At 41.6% G+C, this 22,856-nt stretch overlaps 1 protein-coding gene across 31 annotated transcripts in view; it reads right to left on the bottom strand.

The window, feature by feature from the left end:
* Positions 1-22,856, bottom strand: part of MAP4K4 (mitogen-activated protein kinase kinase kinase kinase 4) — a 170,244-nt gene that overhangs the window by 23,947 nt on the left and 123,441 nt on the right. For 3 of the 31 annotated variants that reach the window (XM_074909071.1, XM_074908959.1, XM_074909063.1), the window contains exons 12-22: positions 22,278-22,488; positions 14,790-14,951; positions 12,590-12,676; positions 11,688-11,906; positions 5,977-6,207; positions 4,955-5,061; positions 3,877-4,028; positions 3,077-3,174; positions 2,725-2,733; positions 1,644-1,819; positions 1,094-1,214 (exon numbers count right to left, since the gene is read on the bottom strand). In XM_074909071.1, coding sequence (XP_074765172.1) covers positions 1,094-1,214; positions 1,644-1,819; positions 2,725-2,733; positions 3,077-3,174; positions 3,877-4,028; positions 4,955-5,061; positions 5,977-6,207; positions 11,688-11,906; positions 12,590-12,676; positions 14,790-14,951; positions 22,278-22,488 — 1,573 coding nt within the window. Of the gene's footprint in view, positions 1-1,093; positions 1,215-1,643; positions 1,820-2,724; positions 2,734-3,076; positions 3,175-3,876; positions 4,029-4,954; positions 5,062-5,976; positions 6,208-8,220; positions 8,383-11,687; positions 11,907-12,589; positions 12,677-14,789; positions 14,952-22,277; positions 22,489-22,856 lie in introns of all 31 variants that reach the window. The other 28 variants (XM_074908911.1, XM_074908903.1, XM_074908949.1 and 25 more) reach the window with 17 other exon arrangements.

Here is a 22,856-nt window from a genome sequence, read left to right as displayed (position 1 = left end):
CCCTCACTGCTTCCTACCTTTTTACATTTAAAATTTTTTTAAAAAATAAGCTGATAATCCATGCCTTGATGCCTGGATGGAAAGGGAAAGTGGGCAGAGCTACTACGATTCAGCAAATTCCCACCTCTTCTGGCAGGTAAAAGCTTAGTTCGTGTGGTGGACTTGCACCGCCAGTTCCACTAATGAAGAGAAGAGTAACTGTGTCGGTAAGTCTTCCACCACAACACGGACAAGCACATTTTTGGGGGTGGGGGGAGGAATTCTTCCCCTATCATTTTGTTTAACTTAAATCCTATACAGATATGAGCTTGGACTGTCTGACGAATGCCTTCAGCTAACTATTTAAAACAATAAGCATGAAATCTTAATTTTCAAACCAGAGGGCTCAATTAAGAAATTGGCATTCAGTTGTGAAATTCAGAAATGTGATTACCGAGGAAACTCCTATAAGCTAGCATGCTTATCAACGCACGAGCTCATTTAAAAGCAGGGAATCATCATCTTTCAGAGGCACAAGAATGCAATATTTTCAGAATCAAAGGCAACAACACAGTGCTCTAGCTCTGTCCACATTCTCTACCTTGCCACCTATTTTGTTTCTCCATTCCCCCACACTAACTGTTGTATGGATTCGTATGTACGTGTGTGTGTGTATGTTATCTGGGTGGTCTGTATTCCCTCAACTACAGGCTCAAAACAATTTTTAAAAACCCTGAATGCTCCCCCCAGCCTCCCTCCCAGCCCCACTCTTGAAAGCCATGTTTGGTTCTATGGTAAAACTAAACTAAGTTCTTGCTCCAGGTACTTGCTCCACACACCTGCAGCTTTTCTACCTTTCTCTCCCACAGACTTTGAGGTACTCTGCATGGTGCTGCCATGGGTGTCACTGGAAAGCATGCAAAACAGAAGCAAGGGGTGAAGGGCTACTCTCCTCTTTGCATGCATCAAACATCTTGCTCATCTGAAATTTACTACAGCTGTGTCTTGATAATACGAACAACAAATATAATGTAGAAACAGCATGGGTGAATGAGCGAGTGGGTTAATGAGCACAGAAAAGGTGCAGCACTGCACAGGGACGGAAAAGCAATACCTGTCGGACAATTAAGGTGCCCTCCTTAGAAGGAGTCAAGGCAGGTTCACTCTCCACATCGTCATGGACAATCATGGTTTTCACTGACTCTGTTTCACCATTGCTCAAGTTCAGCGTTGACCTATTTGCCAGACAAGAAAAAACTGGAATGAGATAATAGTACTTGTGCCCTAGCTTTCACTGCCCCGCACCAAGGCACACTCAAAATTGATTTATATTGCGATCAGACTGTATAGAATATTCAGAATATTTACATAACCTGCCTAGCAAAGTTTCTCTCTTCAAAAAAAATAATCAGGAGTTTGTTAAACACCACTTCTTGTTTTATAACAAATCGAAGGAGAAAAGAGGAAGGACATCATTTATAGAGCCTACTTTTTGAAGAGATTACCCTCAGTGTTTGAAAATGTGAACATACAAGGCTGTTATGTCTTGCTCATAGATTGGTGTAAGCTGAAAGAACTAACATGCAAGTCAAAATACCTAACAACCTTTTCCTTCAACCCTCTAAGATGGAAAATAGAAGCAAAACACTGTTAGAAGAACTAACACTGCTCGGACATCATCTGGTCCAGAAGTAGATTCATCTGCTCCTTCTTGTTCCATATCATCGTCTTCCTCATCCGTCGTCCCTGACTCCTCACTTGAGGATGAGTAGTCCGTTACTTTATGTGGGGGTCGCACATCCTCTACTGCTCGCAATTCCTTTGCCAATGCAGTTAAATCCTGATGGGAAAAAAAAAATGTTGTTGCAAGGAAGAGAGGAGAAGAGTTTGCAAGACAAATCCACAAGATTAATGCCCAAGTTTGCTCACTCGTCCACTGTGTTTGGTTTATTCATTCCTGATAATTATCAAAACTCAACTTTCTGATAAATTAAAGCACCAAAAGAGCCAACCTAAGGAGGTCTTGCCATATTATAGAAGAATGTGCATACTCTGAATCCAAACTATCCTGTGACTTCAGTTTATCCCATTTTACCATCGGAAGGACACATACAAGCACCCAGACCCACTTTCACACAGTGGTCGACTGTCAGAATTCATTTTCCTAAACTTCGCAGGTTAATAGCATCCACCACAAGAAATCTAGGCAGAAAGGTAGCTGAAAGATCCTAAGACTTATTGAACTGGTCTCCCTGAAACCTTCTGATCCATTTCCAGTCACATGGATCCATGCTAAGGAGTTTACCTTAGAAGTCAGATTCATTAGTACCAGCTCAGTTGCACACGACTGTCAAACAGTATGGGACATAAGCTGCTTTTCTGTCTACAGCTTGGAGTGCAGGCAAACCAGGTTTGCAGTCAGTGCAATCTGCTCTCAATTGTGTAGCTATGCTTTCTTTATCTGAATACAGTTTATGGCAAATACTTCACACACTACACTATCAGAAGTGAAGCACCAACCTTTATGTTTATTCAAGAAAGCAGCTTTAACTGAGATTTGGGCACTAATGCAGTATCATAATGGCAAGAGAAGAAAGTTTTAAGGGAAGTTGGAAATACTGTAAAAAAAACACTGTAATCCCCCAGACACAACTGGACATAGAGATGTAATCAACTGTAACAGAAGGCAGATAAAGAAAATGTCAGAAATCTTTCCCAGAAAATAGCAACAACTTTAGGTCTTACCACTTCTCCCTGCACCATTCAGCCCAGCATTGGCATAGTCATGTCAAATGCACGATCATTGGTCCAGCCGCAGGAAGAAAGCACAGGATTGAAAGAGAAAGGCAGAGGTTAGGAAGGAAGAGGACCAGAGAGAAGAAACCAATTCCAGAAGCAGAGCAAATTCTAATGTTTAAAGTACTGTGATGTCTGCAGGCAATTGCAGAGCTCAGGACATGCTGTTAGCCCCACAGATACAAAATCCAACACAAGCTGAAGTTCACCCCCAGTGGCACCATGAATGGAAGCTCACACTGTACTTTTTGTGGGCCTACATGAAACAGAGGGGGGACAGGGGAAAGTGGATGCAACTTACAGCAGGCTTGATAGGCCTGAAGACTTCCTTTTTCTCTTCAGGCTTTTTAGGTGCACTTTCATGACGTTGTGATGGCGAGCCCTCTGATTTGGATGATGCTGCATGTGTCAAGACCCCAAAAGGAACACAGAACAAAACAGATTAAGCAGGGAGCTAAAATATGTTTTCTTACTTTACTGTGGAGTAGTGAAGAGAGGTGAGAAGTCTATCAGGCTGTGCATGACAGCGAGACCTAGGTTTCAATGGTTCACTATTACATTGTCCCTGAAGGACTAAACAAAAAACCATCATAAGCTGTGACGATATAAGTGCAGCTGACCTATGACTGAAGCCCTAGTAAACTGTCACACAGTTGTAAATTAAAGAGGGTAACGACTGTGGCCAGAAATTGGAAAACCTGCACCAGCATCCAACATACCCCAGCTGAGACCTGCCTGTAGCAGTCTGTACCCCATCAACAACCACCAAGGTGACAAGCAACAAGCATCAAAATGTGCCCTTGTACACATGAGGAAGGGAGCTATGAGAACACAGAGACTGAGCTGCTTGCACACAGGAAAATGAAGCAGTGGCAGGATGTGAATCAAAAAACAGTGAACACTTTCATGACAACTTCTGCATCTACCGTCTTTCCCAAGCAAGGACATACAGCTGGGGGGGTTACTGGAAGCTAACCCATGTTTGAAACGGCATGCTAAAAGGTCTTTCCCAGTGAGGGTTATCAACCTTCATTACTGAGTGTTTCATAACTTTATAAACTTAGCAATGTGATGTTAATGAAGGGTGGAGGAAGGACTTACATCTCATCCGGAACCGCTCTCCAGACCCACTCTGAGAGCCAGGGTGGGAGCCAGGCTGTGAGCCAGAATTGCTTGAACCTGAAGAACTGCCACTGCCTGGCCTTGGTACGAGCTTCTCTACCCTTTCCCACAGCAGACGAGGCTCTATATTGCTGTATCAGGGGAGGGAAGAAAGTTTTTGTCACACACTTCAGTTTCAGATTGTCATTTCAAAACTCAAACATCACTCTTCCTTAGTGTTTTGCTAATAACTCATCTGAAAGTGCACTTAACACTGAGTTGAGGGCATCAGTGATGCTTCACAAGTCAGGCAGTGGCTCCCTCTGAAATACCTATTACCTTATTGAGGATGGTAAAAAAAATTTAGGTCGGTGTGAGCTATTCTTTTTATTACTCCTGCCTGCCATATCTAACCTGAAGTAGACAGTTCTCTCAGTCTATATGCAGCAGGTTTAAAATTGGCTCAGAAGCGTCCTGGCGGCCCAAGTACAAGCCAAAAGGACATCTCTGCTTGTCCCTCTCAGAATACCCTCACTCCTGTCCAGTGAGCCAATTCCAGGGTGGCCTGTCCATATTGCTCCACTGAGCTCTGGAGGCAGCCCCTTCTTTTCCCTTCCTGACCTCAGGATGCTCTGCGTCACAGCTCATGGACACTTCTCCCCCTTTTAAAGTCTGGTTCTGGCTGAGAGGACAGAAAGTTCCTGAGATCTCTTCCCTTTAGATGTTACAAACACTTCTGCTGCCAGTAGTCCCCACAGTATGCCCAAGATGACCTGTTGCACCAAAAAGCAACAAGTTCATGAACGGCCACATTTTTTCAGAAATCTTAGGGATATTTCGAAATTATTGCTAAAGTTACGGAGCAGACAACTGAGAGGGAAGAAGAAATTTTGCCAGTGTTTGTTGGCACACCTGATACAGCAAGGGAAATTAATATTAATCATTACTGAAAAGGGATCCAAATTCATCTTCCTTTCATGTCCAACAGACAATGCCAAAAGCTCTTTGGAAACGCCTTGCTTCCCATGAGCCTTTTACTTTCAGTTCAAGAAAGGCAAGGACATATAGGTTTACAAACCTCGTGGAGTTTCTTTGACCTGCTTGGTTATTTTGCTGCCCACTGCCCTGCAGCGGAGAGTCACGGCGGGACAGGACTGGTGATCGGGATGTTGTTCTCACAGGTACCTTGGGAGAAAAAAGGTTGTGTTAAACCCATGAAGAGGAGAGAGAGAAGAGGAAGATTAAACCTCTCCTGCTACAGAATATATTCTTAAGCTTTTAGTAACACTTAATTCTATGTCCAAGTTCATCAACAACCAAAAGCAATAAAAAAACATCCACAAAGCCAAGAGCCTTAGCTGGGATGCTGTTCAGATTTTGAAGAGAACTCGAAGTTGAGTCTTAACATTAAGTAGTGTTTAATAGTTACCACACGAACACATACACAGCCCACTACCCTCCAACTACTGAGACATTTAAAAAGAATATGGCATTTTGACTGAAGCAGGGGAGGCACAAAGCAATTTGCTGAAACAGCATGAGAATTAGGAGAATAAGCTCAGGGGAACCAAACAAATGCCCGGGAATGGATCAGCAGAAGGCAAAGACTGGTGGGGGGAGCAAGAATATACTCAGAAGAAGCAAATCCCAGTGGATGGGAGGGGGGTGGGAGGGGGAGAGGAGGAGAAAATATATTGAATGTTTCCTTTTTGTTCAGTTCCATCTCAAATTTAAATATGTGTATGATTCATAGTTTGGGTTGCTAACAGATGAAGAGGAAAATTAACTCTGAGCAATAATCTCAGGGATATTTTAAATTCTTTCCTGAATATGGTAATGATTTGTTAACTTTGCATAATAAATTGTCTCTCTGAAATAGCTGCATTCTATAAATAATTGCCGATTTTATATGAAGCTTCAATATTGTACTTAAAGTTGCTTATCATTAACCCACTGACTGACCACATACATTATGAACTGCCTTCCAAAATACTGTTACCAATGTTGGCACAAGGGCATGGTCTTCCCAGTGCCTGGGGTATCACATCCTTTAAAAAATAAAAAAAAAAAATAGCACACATCTGTCTTTCTACTCCTTACCCTTGGAGGCACCTCGTCACTGTCTGATCTAGCCCAAGCCTTTTGGGTGGGGTCGGGTACCTCCGACTTAGAGTCAGAACTCTGATTTAGTACTTCACTGCGTGAAGGTGGATATGGGTCCTGGGAACGAAGATGGTGATGAGCAAATTTGGGAGAAGGGTCACTGAAGGAATGGGATCGCGAGACAGGGGAAACATTGTTCTTGAGAGATGCCAGATGGGACCACTGTACCTTACAAGAAAACAAAACATAAAACATTCAATGCGCTCAGTATAACTGGCTTTCCAATTAACACAGAATAAAGGCAGGTGGGGCGGGCAGAGACAAATTGGTTATGGCATTAGGTAAGCGTGGGGTGGAATCAATGCACTTAAAAGCAAGGCAAGCACCCAAAGAACATAACAGACTGAAAATACAGCACATATGCACTTTTTGTGAGCTACGCTCTCTACATACACATACACTGGTGCCCAGAAGAAAAAGAGACCTAATATCTGCACCGTGAGCCTGAGTCCAAAGGCCACTCAAGACAGAAGTCACCTGCTGTTCCCCAGTCTTCAGTAGCCTTTGGTCAGGTCTCATGGCAGCACTGGTGGGCTGGGAAATTTGAAGCGGATATCCAATTAAAGAAATGTACAGAATCAAAGAATGCTGTAAAATGTGCAAACCAAGAGACATTTACGTTACCTAATGAATTTAGGAACTAGATACAGTTCCAAACTTTTGGAGAAAGACCACAACACAGAAGCCTTTATTCCTTTACAGTCATTGCAATATATATAAAAAACCCGTAATATATATTGTATATAGTATACATATGTACAATGCATATTATACTTACACCATATATGTACCATATACAGTACATATATTCATATTTATACACAAACTAAGCACACACGTACACGCACATATGTTCAATTACACATACGAAGAAGGCAACTGTGACTCAAGAGTTAAAACTCCATTGGGATTTCCACTGAAACCCATATTGACCCTTCAGCCTACTCCTTCCTTGTGCATAAACCTGCATTTCAGAGTTAATTTCTGAAAATAAGGAGGGGGAAAGGTCATAACCGAGGAACTCACTGTTTTCACACCTAATATTTAAGAAAAACTTTTATTTCAATCCCAGTTTCAGTAGGCTGGTTGTATTTGTTTTTCTATGATTATTTCCTCAATTCTAATACACACAGCTGTCGAAGAGCCTGATTATCCTTAATATGAATGGAAGACTCAGACTTTAAAAGTAACTGGCACAGAGAGCATGAAGATACAAGTCCAATATTTCGAAATAGTCATAGAGGTTTGAATAAAAGCCAGGAATTAATGAGTAAGAGATGAAGTTCTGTCCTGATTTCTCCCACTCTCCCGTCTGTTCAAATTCTCCTGTTGCCCAAAAGAGTTCCAATACCTAGTCACAATCAGGGGTGGTTTTAGCTTGCACTGTCATCAACAGACTTAATTTGGGAGCAGAAAATTCTGCATGGAAACAGAGGAACTGAATGCAGAACTATACTGTTTAATTTAGCATATCTAAATTGCTCAGAATTTATGGGCTATCTAAGTTTTAGACAAAGGTTACTTTTTAAATTCATGCTGTAATTCCTATGAGATACATATACCAAGATCTGGAGGCTATTCATTGGAAAACAACAGAACAACAGCAGCCAAGCAGCTCAGTGTTTTCAACCTCTTCCTGATTTTCCACGGGTGGTACAGAGCTCTATTTAGCCACGGTAGGCCTACTGACAACAAACTTGGTTTTCTTAGTCATGTTTTATAAACCTCTTTGAAGCAGTGCTCATACTATTAAAAAACACTTGTTTAGTTAGCTTTTTCCACAAGAATTTTAAAAAACAAGCAAGCTCACTTTTTTCCTGAGCAACATTTTTGGTAGTAAATATCTTGCACAGATCAAATTCTGAATTATAAAAGTGTACTGCAACTGTCACCGTGCTTAGCCCACCATTCCACTGTTGCACAGATAATAATGGAATGCAACAGTTCTAATCTAGCTTTAATACTTAAAAACAAAACAAAAAACCCCCACAACACCAAAACCACAAATCCATCAGTTTATCAATAACATAAGCCGGAACAGACAAAAACAAATCTACTGAATAAGCTGCTTTATGCAACCTTTACATGAGACTTTAAGTGACAAGATCTGTAGATTTGAAGGAAACATATTGGGACATCTGCATTTCCTCCAGGCTCACCAAGATTTTCCTGGGCACTTACCTGGGGCTCCATCGGCCTCTGCAGGGCAGGCTGAGCAGGTTCTGAGTTTCCATTGGAAAAGGACTCTGATCTTGAAGGCACTGGTGGCTCCAACACTTTGCCCATCTGTTTAGACTGTGCTTCAGGGGAGCCCTGATTAGTTTTTCTAAATCTCTCCTCCACCTAAGCAAAAATAAATGGAGGTTAAGTCTGCAGTCAATAAAACCAACTACAGTAGAAATACAAAGGTGAGTACCACCTCTCTTCTACCATAAAGAAACCACATACATTTGGGGCTAGGCAGGATTTTTTCCCTACTGCTTTCACCAGCACTGTAAAACACAACAGTGAACTACACCAAGGGGCAAGTACGCCAATATGGAAAATCCATGCTAGGAAGAGGATACCAGCAGGCAGTTAAGATGCGAAGTGATAAGAAAACACCATTATGGGGCTTCTTTTTGCCTAGAGAAGTTATCCATCAGTATTTTCCTCACAGACAACAATAAGGATGTACAAAAACAGAAACAGGTTCACAATATAAAAATACATTTTCCATTGCTATCCCTTACTGGAGTTACCTGCCTTACTCAACCAATGGTACTCGATTATCTGCTTTCCTGTGCTTGTCTCTTTGGCAATGCAAGAAGAGAGATGATATGCTTCTCTACCCAGTAATACTGGAGGCTGTTCTGCTATAGATATGAAATTGTAGGCCTGGTCATCCTCTCTCTTATCAGATAGTCCCAACACAACCTCACAGGCTACAGAGAACAGCACCAGCAGCTTGTTTCTCATCCTCAAGGAGGTATAGAAGTGATCATACACTGACCTCGAGAGCTTGTCAGGGGGAAGACTAAGTCAGAAAGTGCTCAGTCTTCAAAATAACATCAAGCAAGGTCCCCATGCAGAAACGTTGCCTATTCCAAGGCCACGGCATTGCGAACAAAGTGGGAGGTATGAAGTGCAAGAGACAGAGAGAGGCTCCAAGCAGAAAGGAAATATCCTCCTAAGATGGTAGTTGCTGGAATTAGGGCAGCGTGTACGTTTCTGCCAGGGGAGCTGCCAGGGCAGCTGCCTCTAAGAGATGCTAAATTCCCAGCATGTTATCAAAGCGTCAAAGAAAGTTCATACTGGCAGCCTGGGCTGACTTCATTTGTTGAGATTCTTCTCACAAGTTTGCTTTAACCCTTGTGTCTGGGGCACAAAACTAGTATTGGGGTGGTTTCCTAATTGCTCCCTAGCAGTGATGGTCTGGAGAGACAGACTGCTCATATACCCACATAAGAAGACAGAGGCAAGTTTCCAGGACTCCTCAGCTGGGCTGCTTTACAAACCCAACCTGCCTCTGCTTTCCAGTTACAGTCTGCCTGTGGGAACAAGACAACAAGCTTCTGCCAGGTCTACACAAAATGCACCATGACTTGGGAAGTACAACAATAATGGAGGCAAGCATCTTCACCATATGATCATTTTCACCACCACGTTCAACTTCACAGAGACATCCTTTAAAGTTTAAAAAACAGGCCAGACTCCTTTTTATGAATAGAACAAGGAAAAGCCCCAAGTCCTTCTGTCTGAAGGAACAGGCTTTCATGTCTCTAGCTGTAGACGATACGAGGTTTCTTTCACAAAGCCCATAAACTGCACGAACCACATGTCCTTAAAACCAGGCAAGAAATGAGAAGGAGACAGAGCAAGCATGCATCTCTGGATAGAAACAGGCCCTGTTCCAGTCACCTGACTGTCTGGATCAGAAAACGGTATTAAGCCTTGTTTCTTGCTCTAACCTCCCCACTATTTCCCAGGGTCAATCTTAGAAGTCCTTTTCCTTAGATCCTCATTGCTACTGCAACGGGAAAAAAAAAAAACCTAATCACCATTAGACTTTGCCAGAACAGGAAAGTTGTTATCCTTATTATCCTGATGGCCAGCACCTCTGTAGATAGAGACTTTCTCTGGAGAGCAGTATGTCTGAGAGTGTAAGGCACAGCACATGCACTCCAATTCACTATTTTATGTTAAGAATGACATCAGAGTTAATGTCTGCTCTTAAGTTTAACTGGTGTCACTCCCACTGCCAGGCACCAAGCTATTATGGCTATACTTCTACCACACTTTTAGAAAAGAATATTACACAGCAATCTCTGGCAAGATCTGACTACTAACACAATTTTTTTGTGTCTTCATTTTACTCCTTTTAGCTACAGCAATCACAAAAGAAAAAGACTATTACAGAAAAATAGCTGAGTCAGTGGTTCTATTAAAGGATGTAACACTTTGAATCTTTAGGAGTTTCTCTCCTTTTCAACTCTGAAAGGAAAATGGGAGACATGGATCAGGATAGGTTTCTGCATCCCTCTGAAGTCAGCCTACAGGCTAGACAGGAGTGCTGGTTCCATGCCTGCACCACCACGTACTGGACAAGTCTGAATTTCTTCCAAGAGAGAGAGATGTACCAGACACCTCAACCACCAAGAGAAATGGATAGCACAAACACGGTGTATGAAGAACCTGGACAATAACATTTACAAAAAATGAGTTTGTGCTCACCAAACCCAAACAGCAATACTTCAAAGGCAAGGAAGTGTTACTTACTGGACAAAGGTGGACTGAAAGCTATTTTATCATGTTGAACAGCCCCAAGGATTTTTTTTGTTCTTGTTCCAAAACATATTTACCTAGTTCCCACATGCTGGTGATGAACGCCATTAAGAGCTTTGACCAGTATTGCCCAGTCTAGTGGTTTGTGGGCAGTATGGTGCTCAAGGGAAACATAAGAGTAAGACCGCTGAAAGAGAGCCAAGTATGCATCAAAGAGGCAATTAGGGCTTAGCAATGTTACCCGTGGACCAGTAAAGACAGGGGACCACTTCACTGAAACAAACAGCACTCTGATGATTTCAGACTGACTTGTGAGTGCCTGAAGTTCAAGAAGGCGGTACTACAGAGCTTCATAAGAGCATGACATGATCCCAGAAGAGAATACTTAACACTTCAAAAATGAAACTAATGAAATACAGCTTTGTGTTCATAAGAAAATTTCCAAGAGCATGAGCAAATGTGTAACAGGTGCTGTGTGCAAGCATCCCTCATAGGTTTGTGCTTTCCAATTGCCTCCCATTTCCAACTGCCAGTACTTGCCAGAGGCACAGATTGCCAACTGCACCAATGCTTCCTATGAACACATGACTGATGAAGTGCAGATGAGATTAGCTTCCTGACATGAGGCTTCCAAAACCAGGTCCCCTCAGCCTGCAGCCTTCCAGAATTTCTTTCCACCCTTTATACCTCAAACCTCTGAACTCCAGTGATTGCAGTATTCAGGAGTAGCCCTCAGGTTTGGAAACCAGTGCCCAACATTTTAAAATATCCTGCCCCTTATGAGTGACACTTTGTCCTCCGACTGTACTACAGCAGTCACGATGATGCCAACAGGCAGGGGCAGAGGAGCAGGTAGAAGATTCCTGCTCACGAGCAGGACTTACCTCACGCGCTCTTTCAGCAGGCTCATAGTGGGATTTTGGCTCGGGGGTATGATAGCTTTGTTTATTTCTTTCTTGCTGCTGCTGCTGCTGCTGTTGCTGCTGCTGCTGCTGCCGCCTGTGATCATGCTGCAGTGACAGGAGGTAGGCTTGCTCCTGCTGCAACTGGCGCTGGAGTCGCTCTGCCTGCCGGTGTTCCTCCATCTCTCGCCATCTGTATTCCTTTGAGAGAACGCGTGAGTAATTCAAGACATGACATTGACTGTATAGTGGACGTGTCCCTATCCATCCCGTTAAAAATGCACTTTTCTGGTTGCTGTTGCCTTTTTTTATTTTCTTAAATTTTTTTTTTTTTGTTTATTTCATTGTTAAAGTGTAACCAAGAGCTACATTAGACCAATATGGCATGTGTCTCATGTTGGGAAAGTCGAGAGTGTACTGCTAAGCTTGACATGATTGGAGAGTTATGTCAAAACTGATTTTTATTAAAGGAAAAAAAAAGTGTTATTTATACTAAATCCAGTGTAAAGTTCATAAAACAATGACTTAGGCCAACACTAGGCCATTGTATCCTGGGGTGGATTTACATATCATGTGTGCTTTTGATCTGCAACATAAGCACTCTAGTTCTTCACAAAATGCCAAGGTCTGTTCAGAAACTCGACCACCACAGCAGAACTGTTCCACTTTAACATAAAGCCTCCTCTTACTGCCCTGAAAGCAGTGTGACCATACAGCACTTCTCATATGTGCCTGTCAGCCCACAACACTAGCATAAATGGCCTTTTAATCAAGCTCCTTTGTTGTCATACTGTCAGTGCAGCTGTGCCCGACTGAGGGAAGCCTAGGACTGGCCAGATAAATGGATCCTATAGCTACTGAACAAAACAGATACAGTGCTTTACCAGTAACATGGCCTGCTCCTGGAGCAGCTGCTGCTGTAGAATTTCCAAGTGCCGCTGCTCCTCTTCTAGCTGTCGCCTGATATACTCCTGTCACATAGAAATTACCCAGCAATAAATTTATTCAAAATGAATGCATCAGAACCCCCTGGGTGGAACACCACACGCTACTTCCCCAGTTCCGCTTTAACGAGAAACGCACTTCAGAATGGATTAGTGCCTGCAGAACAATTGAGGGAGCCCTGCCCTCCTGAGCATTGGCTTTTGGCCCCTTCTGTTCTGAAATTTGCACTCCTGCAAATGTTGCCGGCACTGGCCAGAGCTCGTTTACGTATTTTGGAAGTGGTTTCAAGAAGCAGCAAAATGCACTTGAAGGTTTTGGAAAGTTAAAACACAGCAAGTCTGACTCAACACGGCCAATACAAAGTCACATGCAAGTTGTATTAAACATTAGTTTGTTGCACTGGTGCGATGAACTGTTAGCAACAGCTAGAGCCAGGCGTAGTGTAGGCAGACCTGGAGCAAGCTCCCCCAGAGGGGCTCTGCCAAGTGCAGTTGGGACCTGCCCTGCCATCTCCCCTGCCGCCCTCACCAGAAGCTTCTCCTGAGCAGACGCTGCCAGCCTTGCTGAATTATGCGATGGTTATGACACAAACAAACATCCACCAGGAAACAGATATTAGACCAAACTCGCTTGCTCTTGCAATCTAGCCAACTCTTCACCTGCAGCCTCAACAGGTCGAGAGGTTTACCCACTGCTTCACCTGACCCCCTGGAAAAACTCAAACTCTGAAGCACCAAACCCAAGCTGGTAACATCCTATCATGCAATTAATGGAAGTATGTAACATGTGCATGCGCACACACACACAAGCACACGCACACATATACAGTGTATGCATAAAGAAATTAATGGATCAGTGATACAGTGATGGGAGCTATAGAAAGTCTTGTGACAGGCTGATGAGATACACTACACCGTTGTTACGCACGCTGGCTGAGCCATAGTTTGGGTTAACAAAAATTCTAAGAGGGGGCATGTCTTTTCTTCAAAAAAGAAAAAAAAAATAATTTCAGAGTGGTTCAGCTTGGCCACATCAATTAATCATTTGTCATTACTGGCACTGTGCGTAATTAGCATTTCAACAGTTTAAAAAGCAGCTGGGGGAATACCCGGTGTCTGCCCAAAAGCAAATTGCTGTGCTGTAATTAGAGATTTTCCATATATTTACTCCCATTGGTTAGTCTTCTCTCTTTTTGACTCAAAAATCTTTGAAATAGATACAAACACAATAAAATTCCCCAGTAACATGATCATCAGTGATCTCAAATACAGCGACTTTACGTAGGAAAAAATTGTGTATCAGGCCAAAAACAGCATTCCTAAAGTTAATGGGAAATTTACAATCAGCCTCTAGGACGGTAGTTTTTGCCCTTTATTTGGGATCAGTATTTTGCAGTACATGCACAGTAATTATTACCCTGATGATCACCCTCATTAAAGTTTTTAAAGGATTTTAAAACATGCAGATTTCATGCACAAATAGAGCAGCTGAATTTCACAGTTTAAAAGGTTTCTCACCTGTACTTTCAATGTTTTAGGGGCACACTGACACAACTTAAGATATACTTGCTGCCTGAACTGGCATACGTTATTAGAGCTGATTTTAAATAGACAGAGTAAGAGAGGGAGATTGCACATTAAAGTTTTAGGAAGGAAAACCTTCTGCAGCTCAAAAGTTCCATCTCAAATTCAGAATACTAAAAGTTTATGAAGAGCCTCTGACCAATTCTAGGTGCCATAAGCCGACATGCAACAGAGCTGCCCTTCTCCAGAAGGCCTTCTGAACAGGGGCATGTCCTGCAAGAACCAGTGATCCAGCAAGACAAGCCTAGAAATAATTTTCAGCCCCAGTGATGATTTTGCCAGTTCTGATGGTTTTCAGTCAAGCCCAGGGGCATGAGCTGAATTTAGAATGAGTACCGCAACAAGACTTCTTTTTTTGAGGGAATATTGAGGCTGCCAGAGTTTTCCATAAAGCCCTACAATCTATGTTAGTGCGTTTGCTGTCAGAGACAACAAAGATCAAAGGGTCAGCATTAGGTTGCCTCTAAGCTGCTTCAGGCGTACTAATTTTTAAAAAATTAAATGAAAATTTAGAAGAAACAAGCTTATTGCACATATATCTGTATCATGGACTCACCTGTTCCCTTTCTACCCTTCTCTTTTCCTCCTCTGCTCTTCTTCTCTCTTCCTCTTCCTTACGCCTCCTCTCCATTTCTTCCAGACGTCTTTTTTCTTCCTGTTCTCTTCGCCTTTGCTCACGCTCTTGTTGCCTTCGAGCTTCCCGTTCTCTTCTTTGTTGCTGCGAAAAGGGAAAAGAAACCACAAAGTTTTACTTTTGTTGTTATCAAAGAAAGAGGTGGGGTTGTTTTCTACTGTGAAGAGAGGGATTTACCAGGACTGGCAAGCTCTGCAACTGAGTGACAAAACATTTTATGCAAGTGTTCCACCAGGAAACTCTCTCATACCCAGCACACAACTATCCCTAAAAGCAGCCTCACTTACTCTTTCTGGTTTCTTCACTCACACACACAAAGTCACGTACCATATTCCTGACTACTGAGGTGTGGAAGCTCACTGCTGCTCTTCAAGAGAGGCTCACACTGAAATCTCCATCTCTGAACAACAGTTAAACTCAAATCTTAATCAGAGTGACAATTTTCTTGACTTCAACACATTACCTAAATGCTGCCAAAAGGGCATTATCAGCCCCATTGAAATCAGCTAAAACTCGAGTGACGACTAACTGGAGCTTTCAGTAAGCAGTTTCTCCCTTGACACAATTCATGGTCTGCTAAGAATTTGGTGGTGTTGGCCCAACAACCAAGCTTAATTTCATGTACTGCCCAAAACTTTGCCTAAGAGAGAAGGAAGGCTGACCAACAGCACCTCAGCCCCTCCCAGAACATCAAAAGCACCTATATGTAAAAGAGGAAAACCAGCTGAGCTAAGCTTTTACACTTACACAGATAAGCTTCCACGCACGACCAAAATACAAACTGCTGCTGCTAAGTCTGCTCAAGTCTGAAAAGAACCTGGAAAACAGCTCTAGAAAGCATGAACTGACTCATTTATGTCTATAGAGAATCACATATGACTTCAGAGGAGACATTTTAAATGCCCATACAGTCGTGACCAACTCTTCCACTTCAACAGAAGCATCCAGTTACTCCACCTACCTCAAAATCCCAGGCAGACTCCCACAACTGTCTAAGTGTCAAAAGACCCAGCTGTCTCCTGTTCAACCATCAACTGGGAAAATCTCCACAACATTTACTTCCATTATAGATTTCTATAATATGCTAAAAAAAAATATAGAACAACTATGAACCAAAAAAAGCACACTCAAATTTAATCCCAAGAATAAAATGAAAACCTACAACAGTTATTCCTTTTCACATTTAGGTTAAGGTTAATACTACCACCAATTTCTGTTGAAGTAAAGCTGCCATAGATTTGCCAGTCTTAAGGCACTCCCAGTAGTCTTGTAAGAGCACTCAGACTCTGCTTTTATTTGGGTTCACAAATCCAGTTACTGGTGTGCATTTCATAGTTGTGCTCAACTGAACAAGCAAGGGCCAATCTACACTCCCTGTGTTAGTTCACAGGATGAGCTTTCTCTGCTCAGCACATTACCCTGCATGACTATGAAGTAACTGAAAGCTCAAAAGCCTTTTCAATTCTTCTGGAATCAATACTAACATGACAGTGGAGAAGAAATATTAGGGGGAAAAGAAAGATGGATAAGAATTAGTAGTACTTAAATAAAATAGGCTGCTTTCTGAATCTCTTTAACTAGCTGCAGTTTTGGTAAAGATGCAACTTTCCTGAAGACCATTATTCAAATACACCCACTTTGTAACTATGATGCCTTCCTTCCTGGCCCATAGTGTCATCCTGGGTTCACTACCACCTTCCTGTGCCACAAAACATAAGCTCTTTTCTTTTCCACATTTTCTGTATCTTGTCAGAAACACAGCTTCCTTGCTCTTGCATCTCCTAACTAAATCCATCTACTAGTCTTTTCTCTCTTGCTTAAGCAAGCTCTCTTCAATGAACGTAGATATAAAAATAGCAGAAATGCTGCAAGGCAGCTATGGCACATAGTGCATTTCGTAGGTTTCACTGCTTCTCCTTCATTTTTTTAAGCACTGTAAAAAAGATTAAGTAGGCACTTTTATACTGAATATACGCATCTGTATCAAACAATTTCTAAATTTAAGTCAATATATTCAGATGCTTCTTGGCTAATCAAGTCTGACAGGCTCTTTGTTTAAGAAAACTAAGATGTGAAGTACAATAATTCTGCTGCCCTGAGGATGCAAGAGACAAGCACACTGCTGACTGGTTAATATGCACATTTATCAACTCAAACACTTCTTAAACATATGAAGCCTGTCTAACAATATTGTGTTGACATTGTTAAGTGGATATATTGCAGACCTTGGGATGGCATCATTCTCACTACAAGGAATATGGGCAAAGCGTAGGTCTTTTGGATGAAACACATTCATCACTTCTTGAATCACTGCAAAAGTATTCAGCAATAATTATAAATAACTGAACTTATTATGAGAAAAATAAGTTACAAATTGACTGAGAGCTGATTTCCCATGGCATAATGAAATAAACAAAATCAGTTGTTAAAAGATGAGATTTTTAAGCAAACTTTGAGCCAGATTGTTAGCTCAGCAGCAGCAGTAGATATTTATTAACCAGCAAAAGAACGGGGAGAAAAAAAAACCTGATTCTCTGACACCAGTGTGCATTTATTTCAAATCTCCAAAGCACAAATGTGCTGTTGTCTACATGCCAAAGTGCACAGAGAGATGGAGTTTCCCGGCATTGCTTCCACCTTCCCATCAGACACCACCTCAGCCCCTCGCCAGGCCGGTGGGAAGGGAGGCACCCGGCACTGTAGGAGCCTGCACAAACACCCCGCATGATCTGCTTATTCCCAGTCCTAGCCGTAAGAGAAAGGTTTCGCTTCCTTTGCACATGGCCCTTGAAACATGAGCATCGAGCTACCAGTTCCTAAAAAAATTGAATTTACTTTTAACAAGCCCAGGGAAACGAAACCTATAGTGACAAGCATCTCTTGAGTCCTAGTCTACCACTTGTCAAAGTGATGGCAACACTGGTTAGTGACAAGCTGTCAATGACCCAAGCTGGCTTCAGAAGCAGGCCTTTAGTAAGCTTCCTTTCTGACTGCCTTTAGCAGCTCTTCCATAAGTATGCACCAAAACCCTGGTCACGGTGTTCCTTAGGCTTGCCCAAAGGATGGGAGAGGGACTGGGAAAACCATTAGTTAATACCAACATCAGTTCTGTTTATAAAACCCGGTCTTCTAAATTTTGTAAGTGTGGTTGTTAGATATTATAATTTTTATCATGCACTACAAAAAAAGCCTGATGAAAAACACTTGCTCAATAGACAGCAGATATAGATCTGGATACACTGAAACTATAGATGCGTTTCCAGATCTTCTTTAGTTGGATATGGTATTTCCAACTTTCTTGGATATGTCAGATGAAAAGCTTATTTTCAAGGAGCTAACTGTTAACCAGAAGGTAAGGGCAGGAACTCTTCAAAGAAATTTCTGAGATGCCAAAAGAGAATCTTCAGAGCCCATACTGACTCAAATTACTGCATTTCACAAAATTGGCATTTACTACACCAACAAAAAAAACACCCAAATCTCATACAGAAAATACAGTGTCAATACTCTGGCTCCTTGTCCGATTTCAGGGTGCATTAATGATGATGATCTCATAATGGAACCTGACATCTCCAAACTGGAAGACCATGCAGTAGAACATGATTTACCAGGAGGGGGCGATGCAACTACACATGCAGTTGATGTATATCAAGGAATTCAGGACCTCGTTCATACAGTGAAATGCTGAAGATAAATATAGATCCTCTAATTTTATATTCATAAAATATTATTTGGTTTATATTCAAATGAAGGTTGATAAATACATATGTTAGTGATTTCTTTCACAAAGAATTAGGTATCAACTTAGGAAGAGGATTGGAAAGATTAATAAAGAGACTTTTGCTTTGCCCACACTAGAGAGAAACCAGAAGTAGAACTTCTTACTCAGTACCAACCCAAACTGCAAGCAATTCAAATTAAGTAGATATGAATAATCTCCCCTTCTGTAAAAGAAACAAAGCCCCGGCAAAAATCGCCTGAGGGTACACCTACATTAGCATCTTGGTTCAGATCAGGAGTGCTCCTTTGAAGTGAATCATCCAATCATCTCCACTTACCCTGTTTTGTTTCATATTTTGAAGATGCCTTGGAGTGCCAACCACTCCTTTTTGGATGAAATTAAAAAGGCAGATGCACTCCAACCACAAGCAGGCATGCAGTCTAGACCTCAGCTAATCCAAAGGAACTCCTCCTGTCTTTAAACACGAGTGAAGTCTTTGGGTCCTCAGCACTTTAATTCTTTTGCTCCACAGATCTGCTTCTACAGGACTGGACTACTTGCCAATAGAGCTATAACCTACTACTTCAAAAACATCCCTCTTAGGTTCTCATAACCAGGGACAGAGACACTATTTAAATGAGGTTATCCTGAACTGTGGAGGTCCACACAGAATGGGATTTCACCACAGCTAATTCTGAGTTTCCCAAACCAGACTCAGTTTTGCAAAGTACAAATTCAAATGCCTTTCCATACCCGTCATACTGAGCACTGGTGTTTCCACATTGCTGAAGAGAAACATAGACACATGTTAGAAAAGACAGGAACAGCTCAGATTTCTTGTTTTAATCATCTAAACATTTATATGTCATATAGCTGATATTTATGCAACTAGTCTTCATATGATTTTTAAAGGGGGGTCTGGGGAAGGACAAATAATCCCCTTCCCAAAATGTTTCAGGCAATTTTCTGTACTTTGACTACATATCATTTCCACATTCTCAGTAATACACAAATTATAAGGTTCCTGCAATAACAAGTTTTAGAAGTCACCTATATGCCTTTTAAAAAGTAATTTTTTTTCTCTAATACTGCTGAGAATTACAGTTTTTGGCAGATATCCTAAACACCATTCCTGTTGCAGTCTTGGTCAAAACTGTCTAGGCTCTGTGCCAGCATTGTAAGAACAAGCCCTCGATTTTAATTTAGGAAGTGGCGGGGGGGGGGGAAGGGATGGGAGAAGGCAGGGAATTACAAGCAACTTGCCCAAGGAGATTATCTAATGCATAAAATTCCTCCCAAAGAATGTTTAACAGGTATATCCAACCATACACTTACTCTACATAAGCAAAAATTACAAGAAAGCAAGGCTTGGTAAAAATATCAACAAAGTGATGGAAGCCCAGAGATTCAATGCCTGACACTAATCTTAACTCCCATTACCGAGCTCTTCATTGTTTACTGGCTTCATCGAAACGGGGAAGGGGGGGGGGGGGGGGGGGGGGAGGAAGGGTGAGTTAAGGACAAAGTGACAACATTTCAATATTTTGGCCTTCAATTGTGTCACAACACTGATGTTTATCTAAATATGTGTCTACCACCCTTCCCCCATCTTAAAGAGCTTGTTTTGGCTGTTGTTTCATTAAAAATCACTTGGGATCATACATTTTTCCAACACAAGATCCAATGAACTAAGTGGGGTCTTTCAAAACCTAAATGTGAGCCTTTTTTTTATTTTACTTTAAGAACAATACACCCACCCCATCACCTGGAAAATGAAACCTTTATAGCTCATCACTCTTATTTATGTCCCAATGGGAAGCAGGCAGAGGTTATAGACTCAATAAAAGGTTAAAGCTTTTCTCTTACAAACTTCATGTGGCTTACTGTGTAACGTTATTCAGTAATACATCAACCTACATTACACGCCGTCTTGTGGTTGTGGAAGTTGTAAGTTCTGTTTTGTATTTTTAAAAGCATAACTGATTAAATATAACTTTCAGGTAACTGTCTTTTCTTTTTAATTGCTCATTAAATTATTATTTTTGCAACATCCTCAAAAAAGTCAACCCTATGCAGCAAAAAGCTTCATTGTTTTGTTTCCACTACTAGCAGCAGCATCTCCTTTATTTTAAAAAAATAAAATCCAGGCTTTAAGAGTTGCACCAACTACTAAAGTTAAATTATCTAGATAATTTAATCGTAATCCCCTTCCTCACCAAAAAAGTACCACCTGCAAAACCTTAGAGATTAAAGGGACATTTAAAAGAAATCACTGATTTCCATACTCAGAAAAATTTTAGAGGCTGAGCAGTATCTCAACTTTTGACCATCTTTGACAATATAAATAAAATATTCTATTTTCATATTTTCCTAGCTTCTTTTTATTATTTGCTCCCCCCACAAAATTGCTACAGAGCCAGAGTCTAAAAACAGTTGGAAGTGCTATGATGTTTATCTTGGCAATCTCAGAAGGGTGGGGAAGAAACAGAAGAGAAATGGAGTTTATATGCCTCCCCCTTGTCCCTCCTTCTGGCTTCATGTGTGGCTCAGTATTTGCTACCAGTCCCTCCTTATAGCAGCACTAAACTCACTTGCACATTGAAAAAGAGGGATAAGGAGCATAATGTGACCTGGAAAGCTACTTAGAATTTTGTATTATTTGTTATGTAAACACATCACGGGATGCAAATCAACGTTTGGTCTTGGTTGTGTCCTCGTTAAACATTACCAGGATTTGGAAAACCAGACTGGGTGTAGTTTTTCCATCATTGCTAAGTGTACAGTTGAAACAGCAACTCAAGCAAGAGGTCATTTAAGGACAACTGGAATTTGACCCTGCACTTCCTGAGGAGCCAGAGGATTGGTTTCACTTCAGCTCTGTGTCATACCCAGCTCTGGCCTGAAGAACTGTTTTGAAATCCTCCCACCTCTGAAGCTCGCACTGCATATTCCATCTACATGGATATAAACTACACGAGATCTTAGGAGGTGAAAAGTATGGCAGAACAATATTGTACGTGTACATTAATTTTCTTTTATCTTCAGGTAATGTATTCAAATCGCATACTTGCCATATCACAAAAGTATGATTTGCATATGTGTAATTTTTGCAGAATTATAATTTTAACACTGGTTTACAAATCATATTTATAAATCGAGGTGGCCTTTAGTCATCATGCTACTATGCATGAGAGCAATACGTAAAGAAAAATGCTTCTACCTATCATGAATGAGTGTCTAACACAGATGTTTGAGAAAGCTTTAAAGGGAAATTTGACACATGTCATGGCCCCCAAAAAAGTAATCTTGAGAAAAAAATCCAATTGTGAATAATTACTGTCTCCCTTTCTCTACAGCTACCTGAAAGTCTAGACATGCTGCCTCTTCTTTGGAACAGAGACCAAGACACAGCCTCTCCCCAGATACCTTCAAACAACGCAGCTTGGGCTCCTGTTGCCTCCATAGGAGCTGCTGGGTATTCAAACGCTTTGGAAGACAGCTTATATTCAAGTAGCCAGACATGGATTTAAAGTGCTTTGCTCTACATTTGCCAGTGGATTTGCACATAATGATTTATTTTCTGAGATGTGCTGGGGTTTACAGGGAACTTTTTAAATGGGCATGGGAATGGGAAACATGAGCTGAAAGGGGGCTTCTGCCCCCCCTGAGCTTCAGCCTCTTGTCTCTACCTCTTCTAGCCGCCTCCTTTGCTCCTTCTGCTGCTCAATGCGCTTCTGCCTCTCTGCCAGCAGCTGCCTTTTGTACTCCTCCTGCTCACGGAGCTGCTGCTCCTGCAGCAGCTGCTGTCTCCGAAGGGCCTCGGACCGTTCCTTGTTTTCCTGCTGCAGTCTCAGGAAATCACGTCGGAGGGTTGATTCTCCAGGCACATTGACAATGGAACTGCAACAAGAGGAAGTTAAAGCCTCCTGTACAATAAAGCCTGATGGGCCATTAAATACCTTTTCCAAAGCAAAGGAACATTAATAAAATATAGCATGATGTTAAATTTTAATCTCATTTCTTTCGGAGCAAAGACACTGGATGCGTGTCAAATACACGGTCTCAGTGGAAGGCGTGAAATGAGGCCAAGCAAAATAAAGACCAACTCTGACATTGTGGAGCCCCTGACCAATCATATTTGCCATAAATCTCCCTCCATCCAGAGCCTGCTAGCTCTAAGATATATGAGGGGGAGCTTTAAAACCTTTAGCAGTCAAAGAATAGGTATTCAAACCCTTTGGGTGGTTTATGTGGCTTATGTGTGCACT

The sequence above is a fragment of the Athene noctua genome, chromosome 1, assembly GCF_965140245.1.
Source record: "Athene noctua chromosome 1, bAthNoc1.hap1.1, whole genome shotgun sequence".
NCBI lineage: Eukaryota > Metazoa > Chordata > Aves > Strigiformes > Strigidae > Athene > Athene noctua.
The sequence above is the reverse complement of the archived record's forward strand: the minus strand, read 5'-3'. Positions and strand labels throughout refer to the sequence as shown.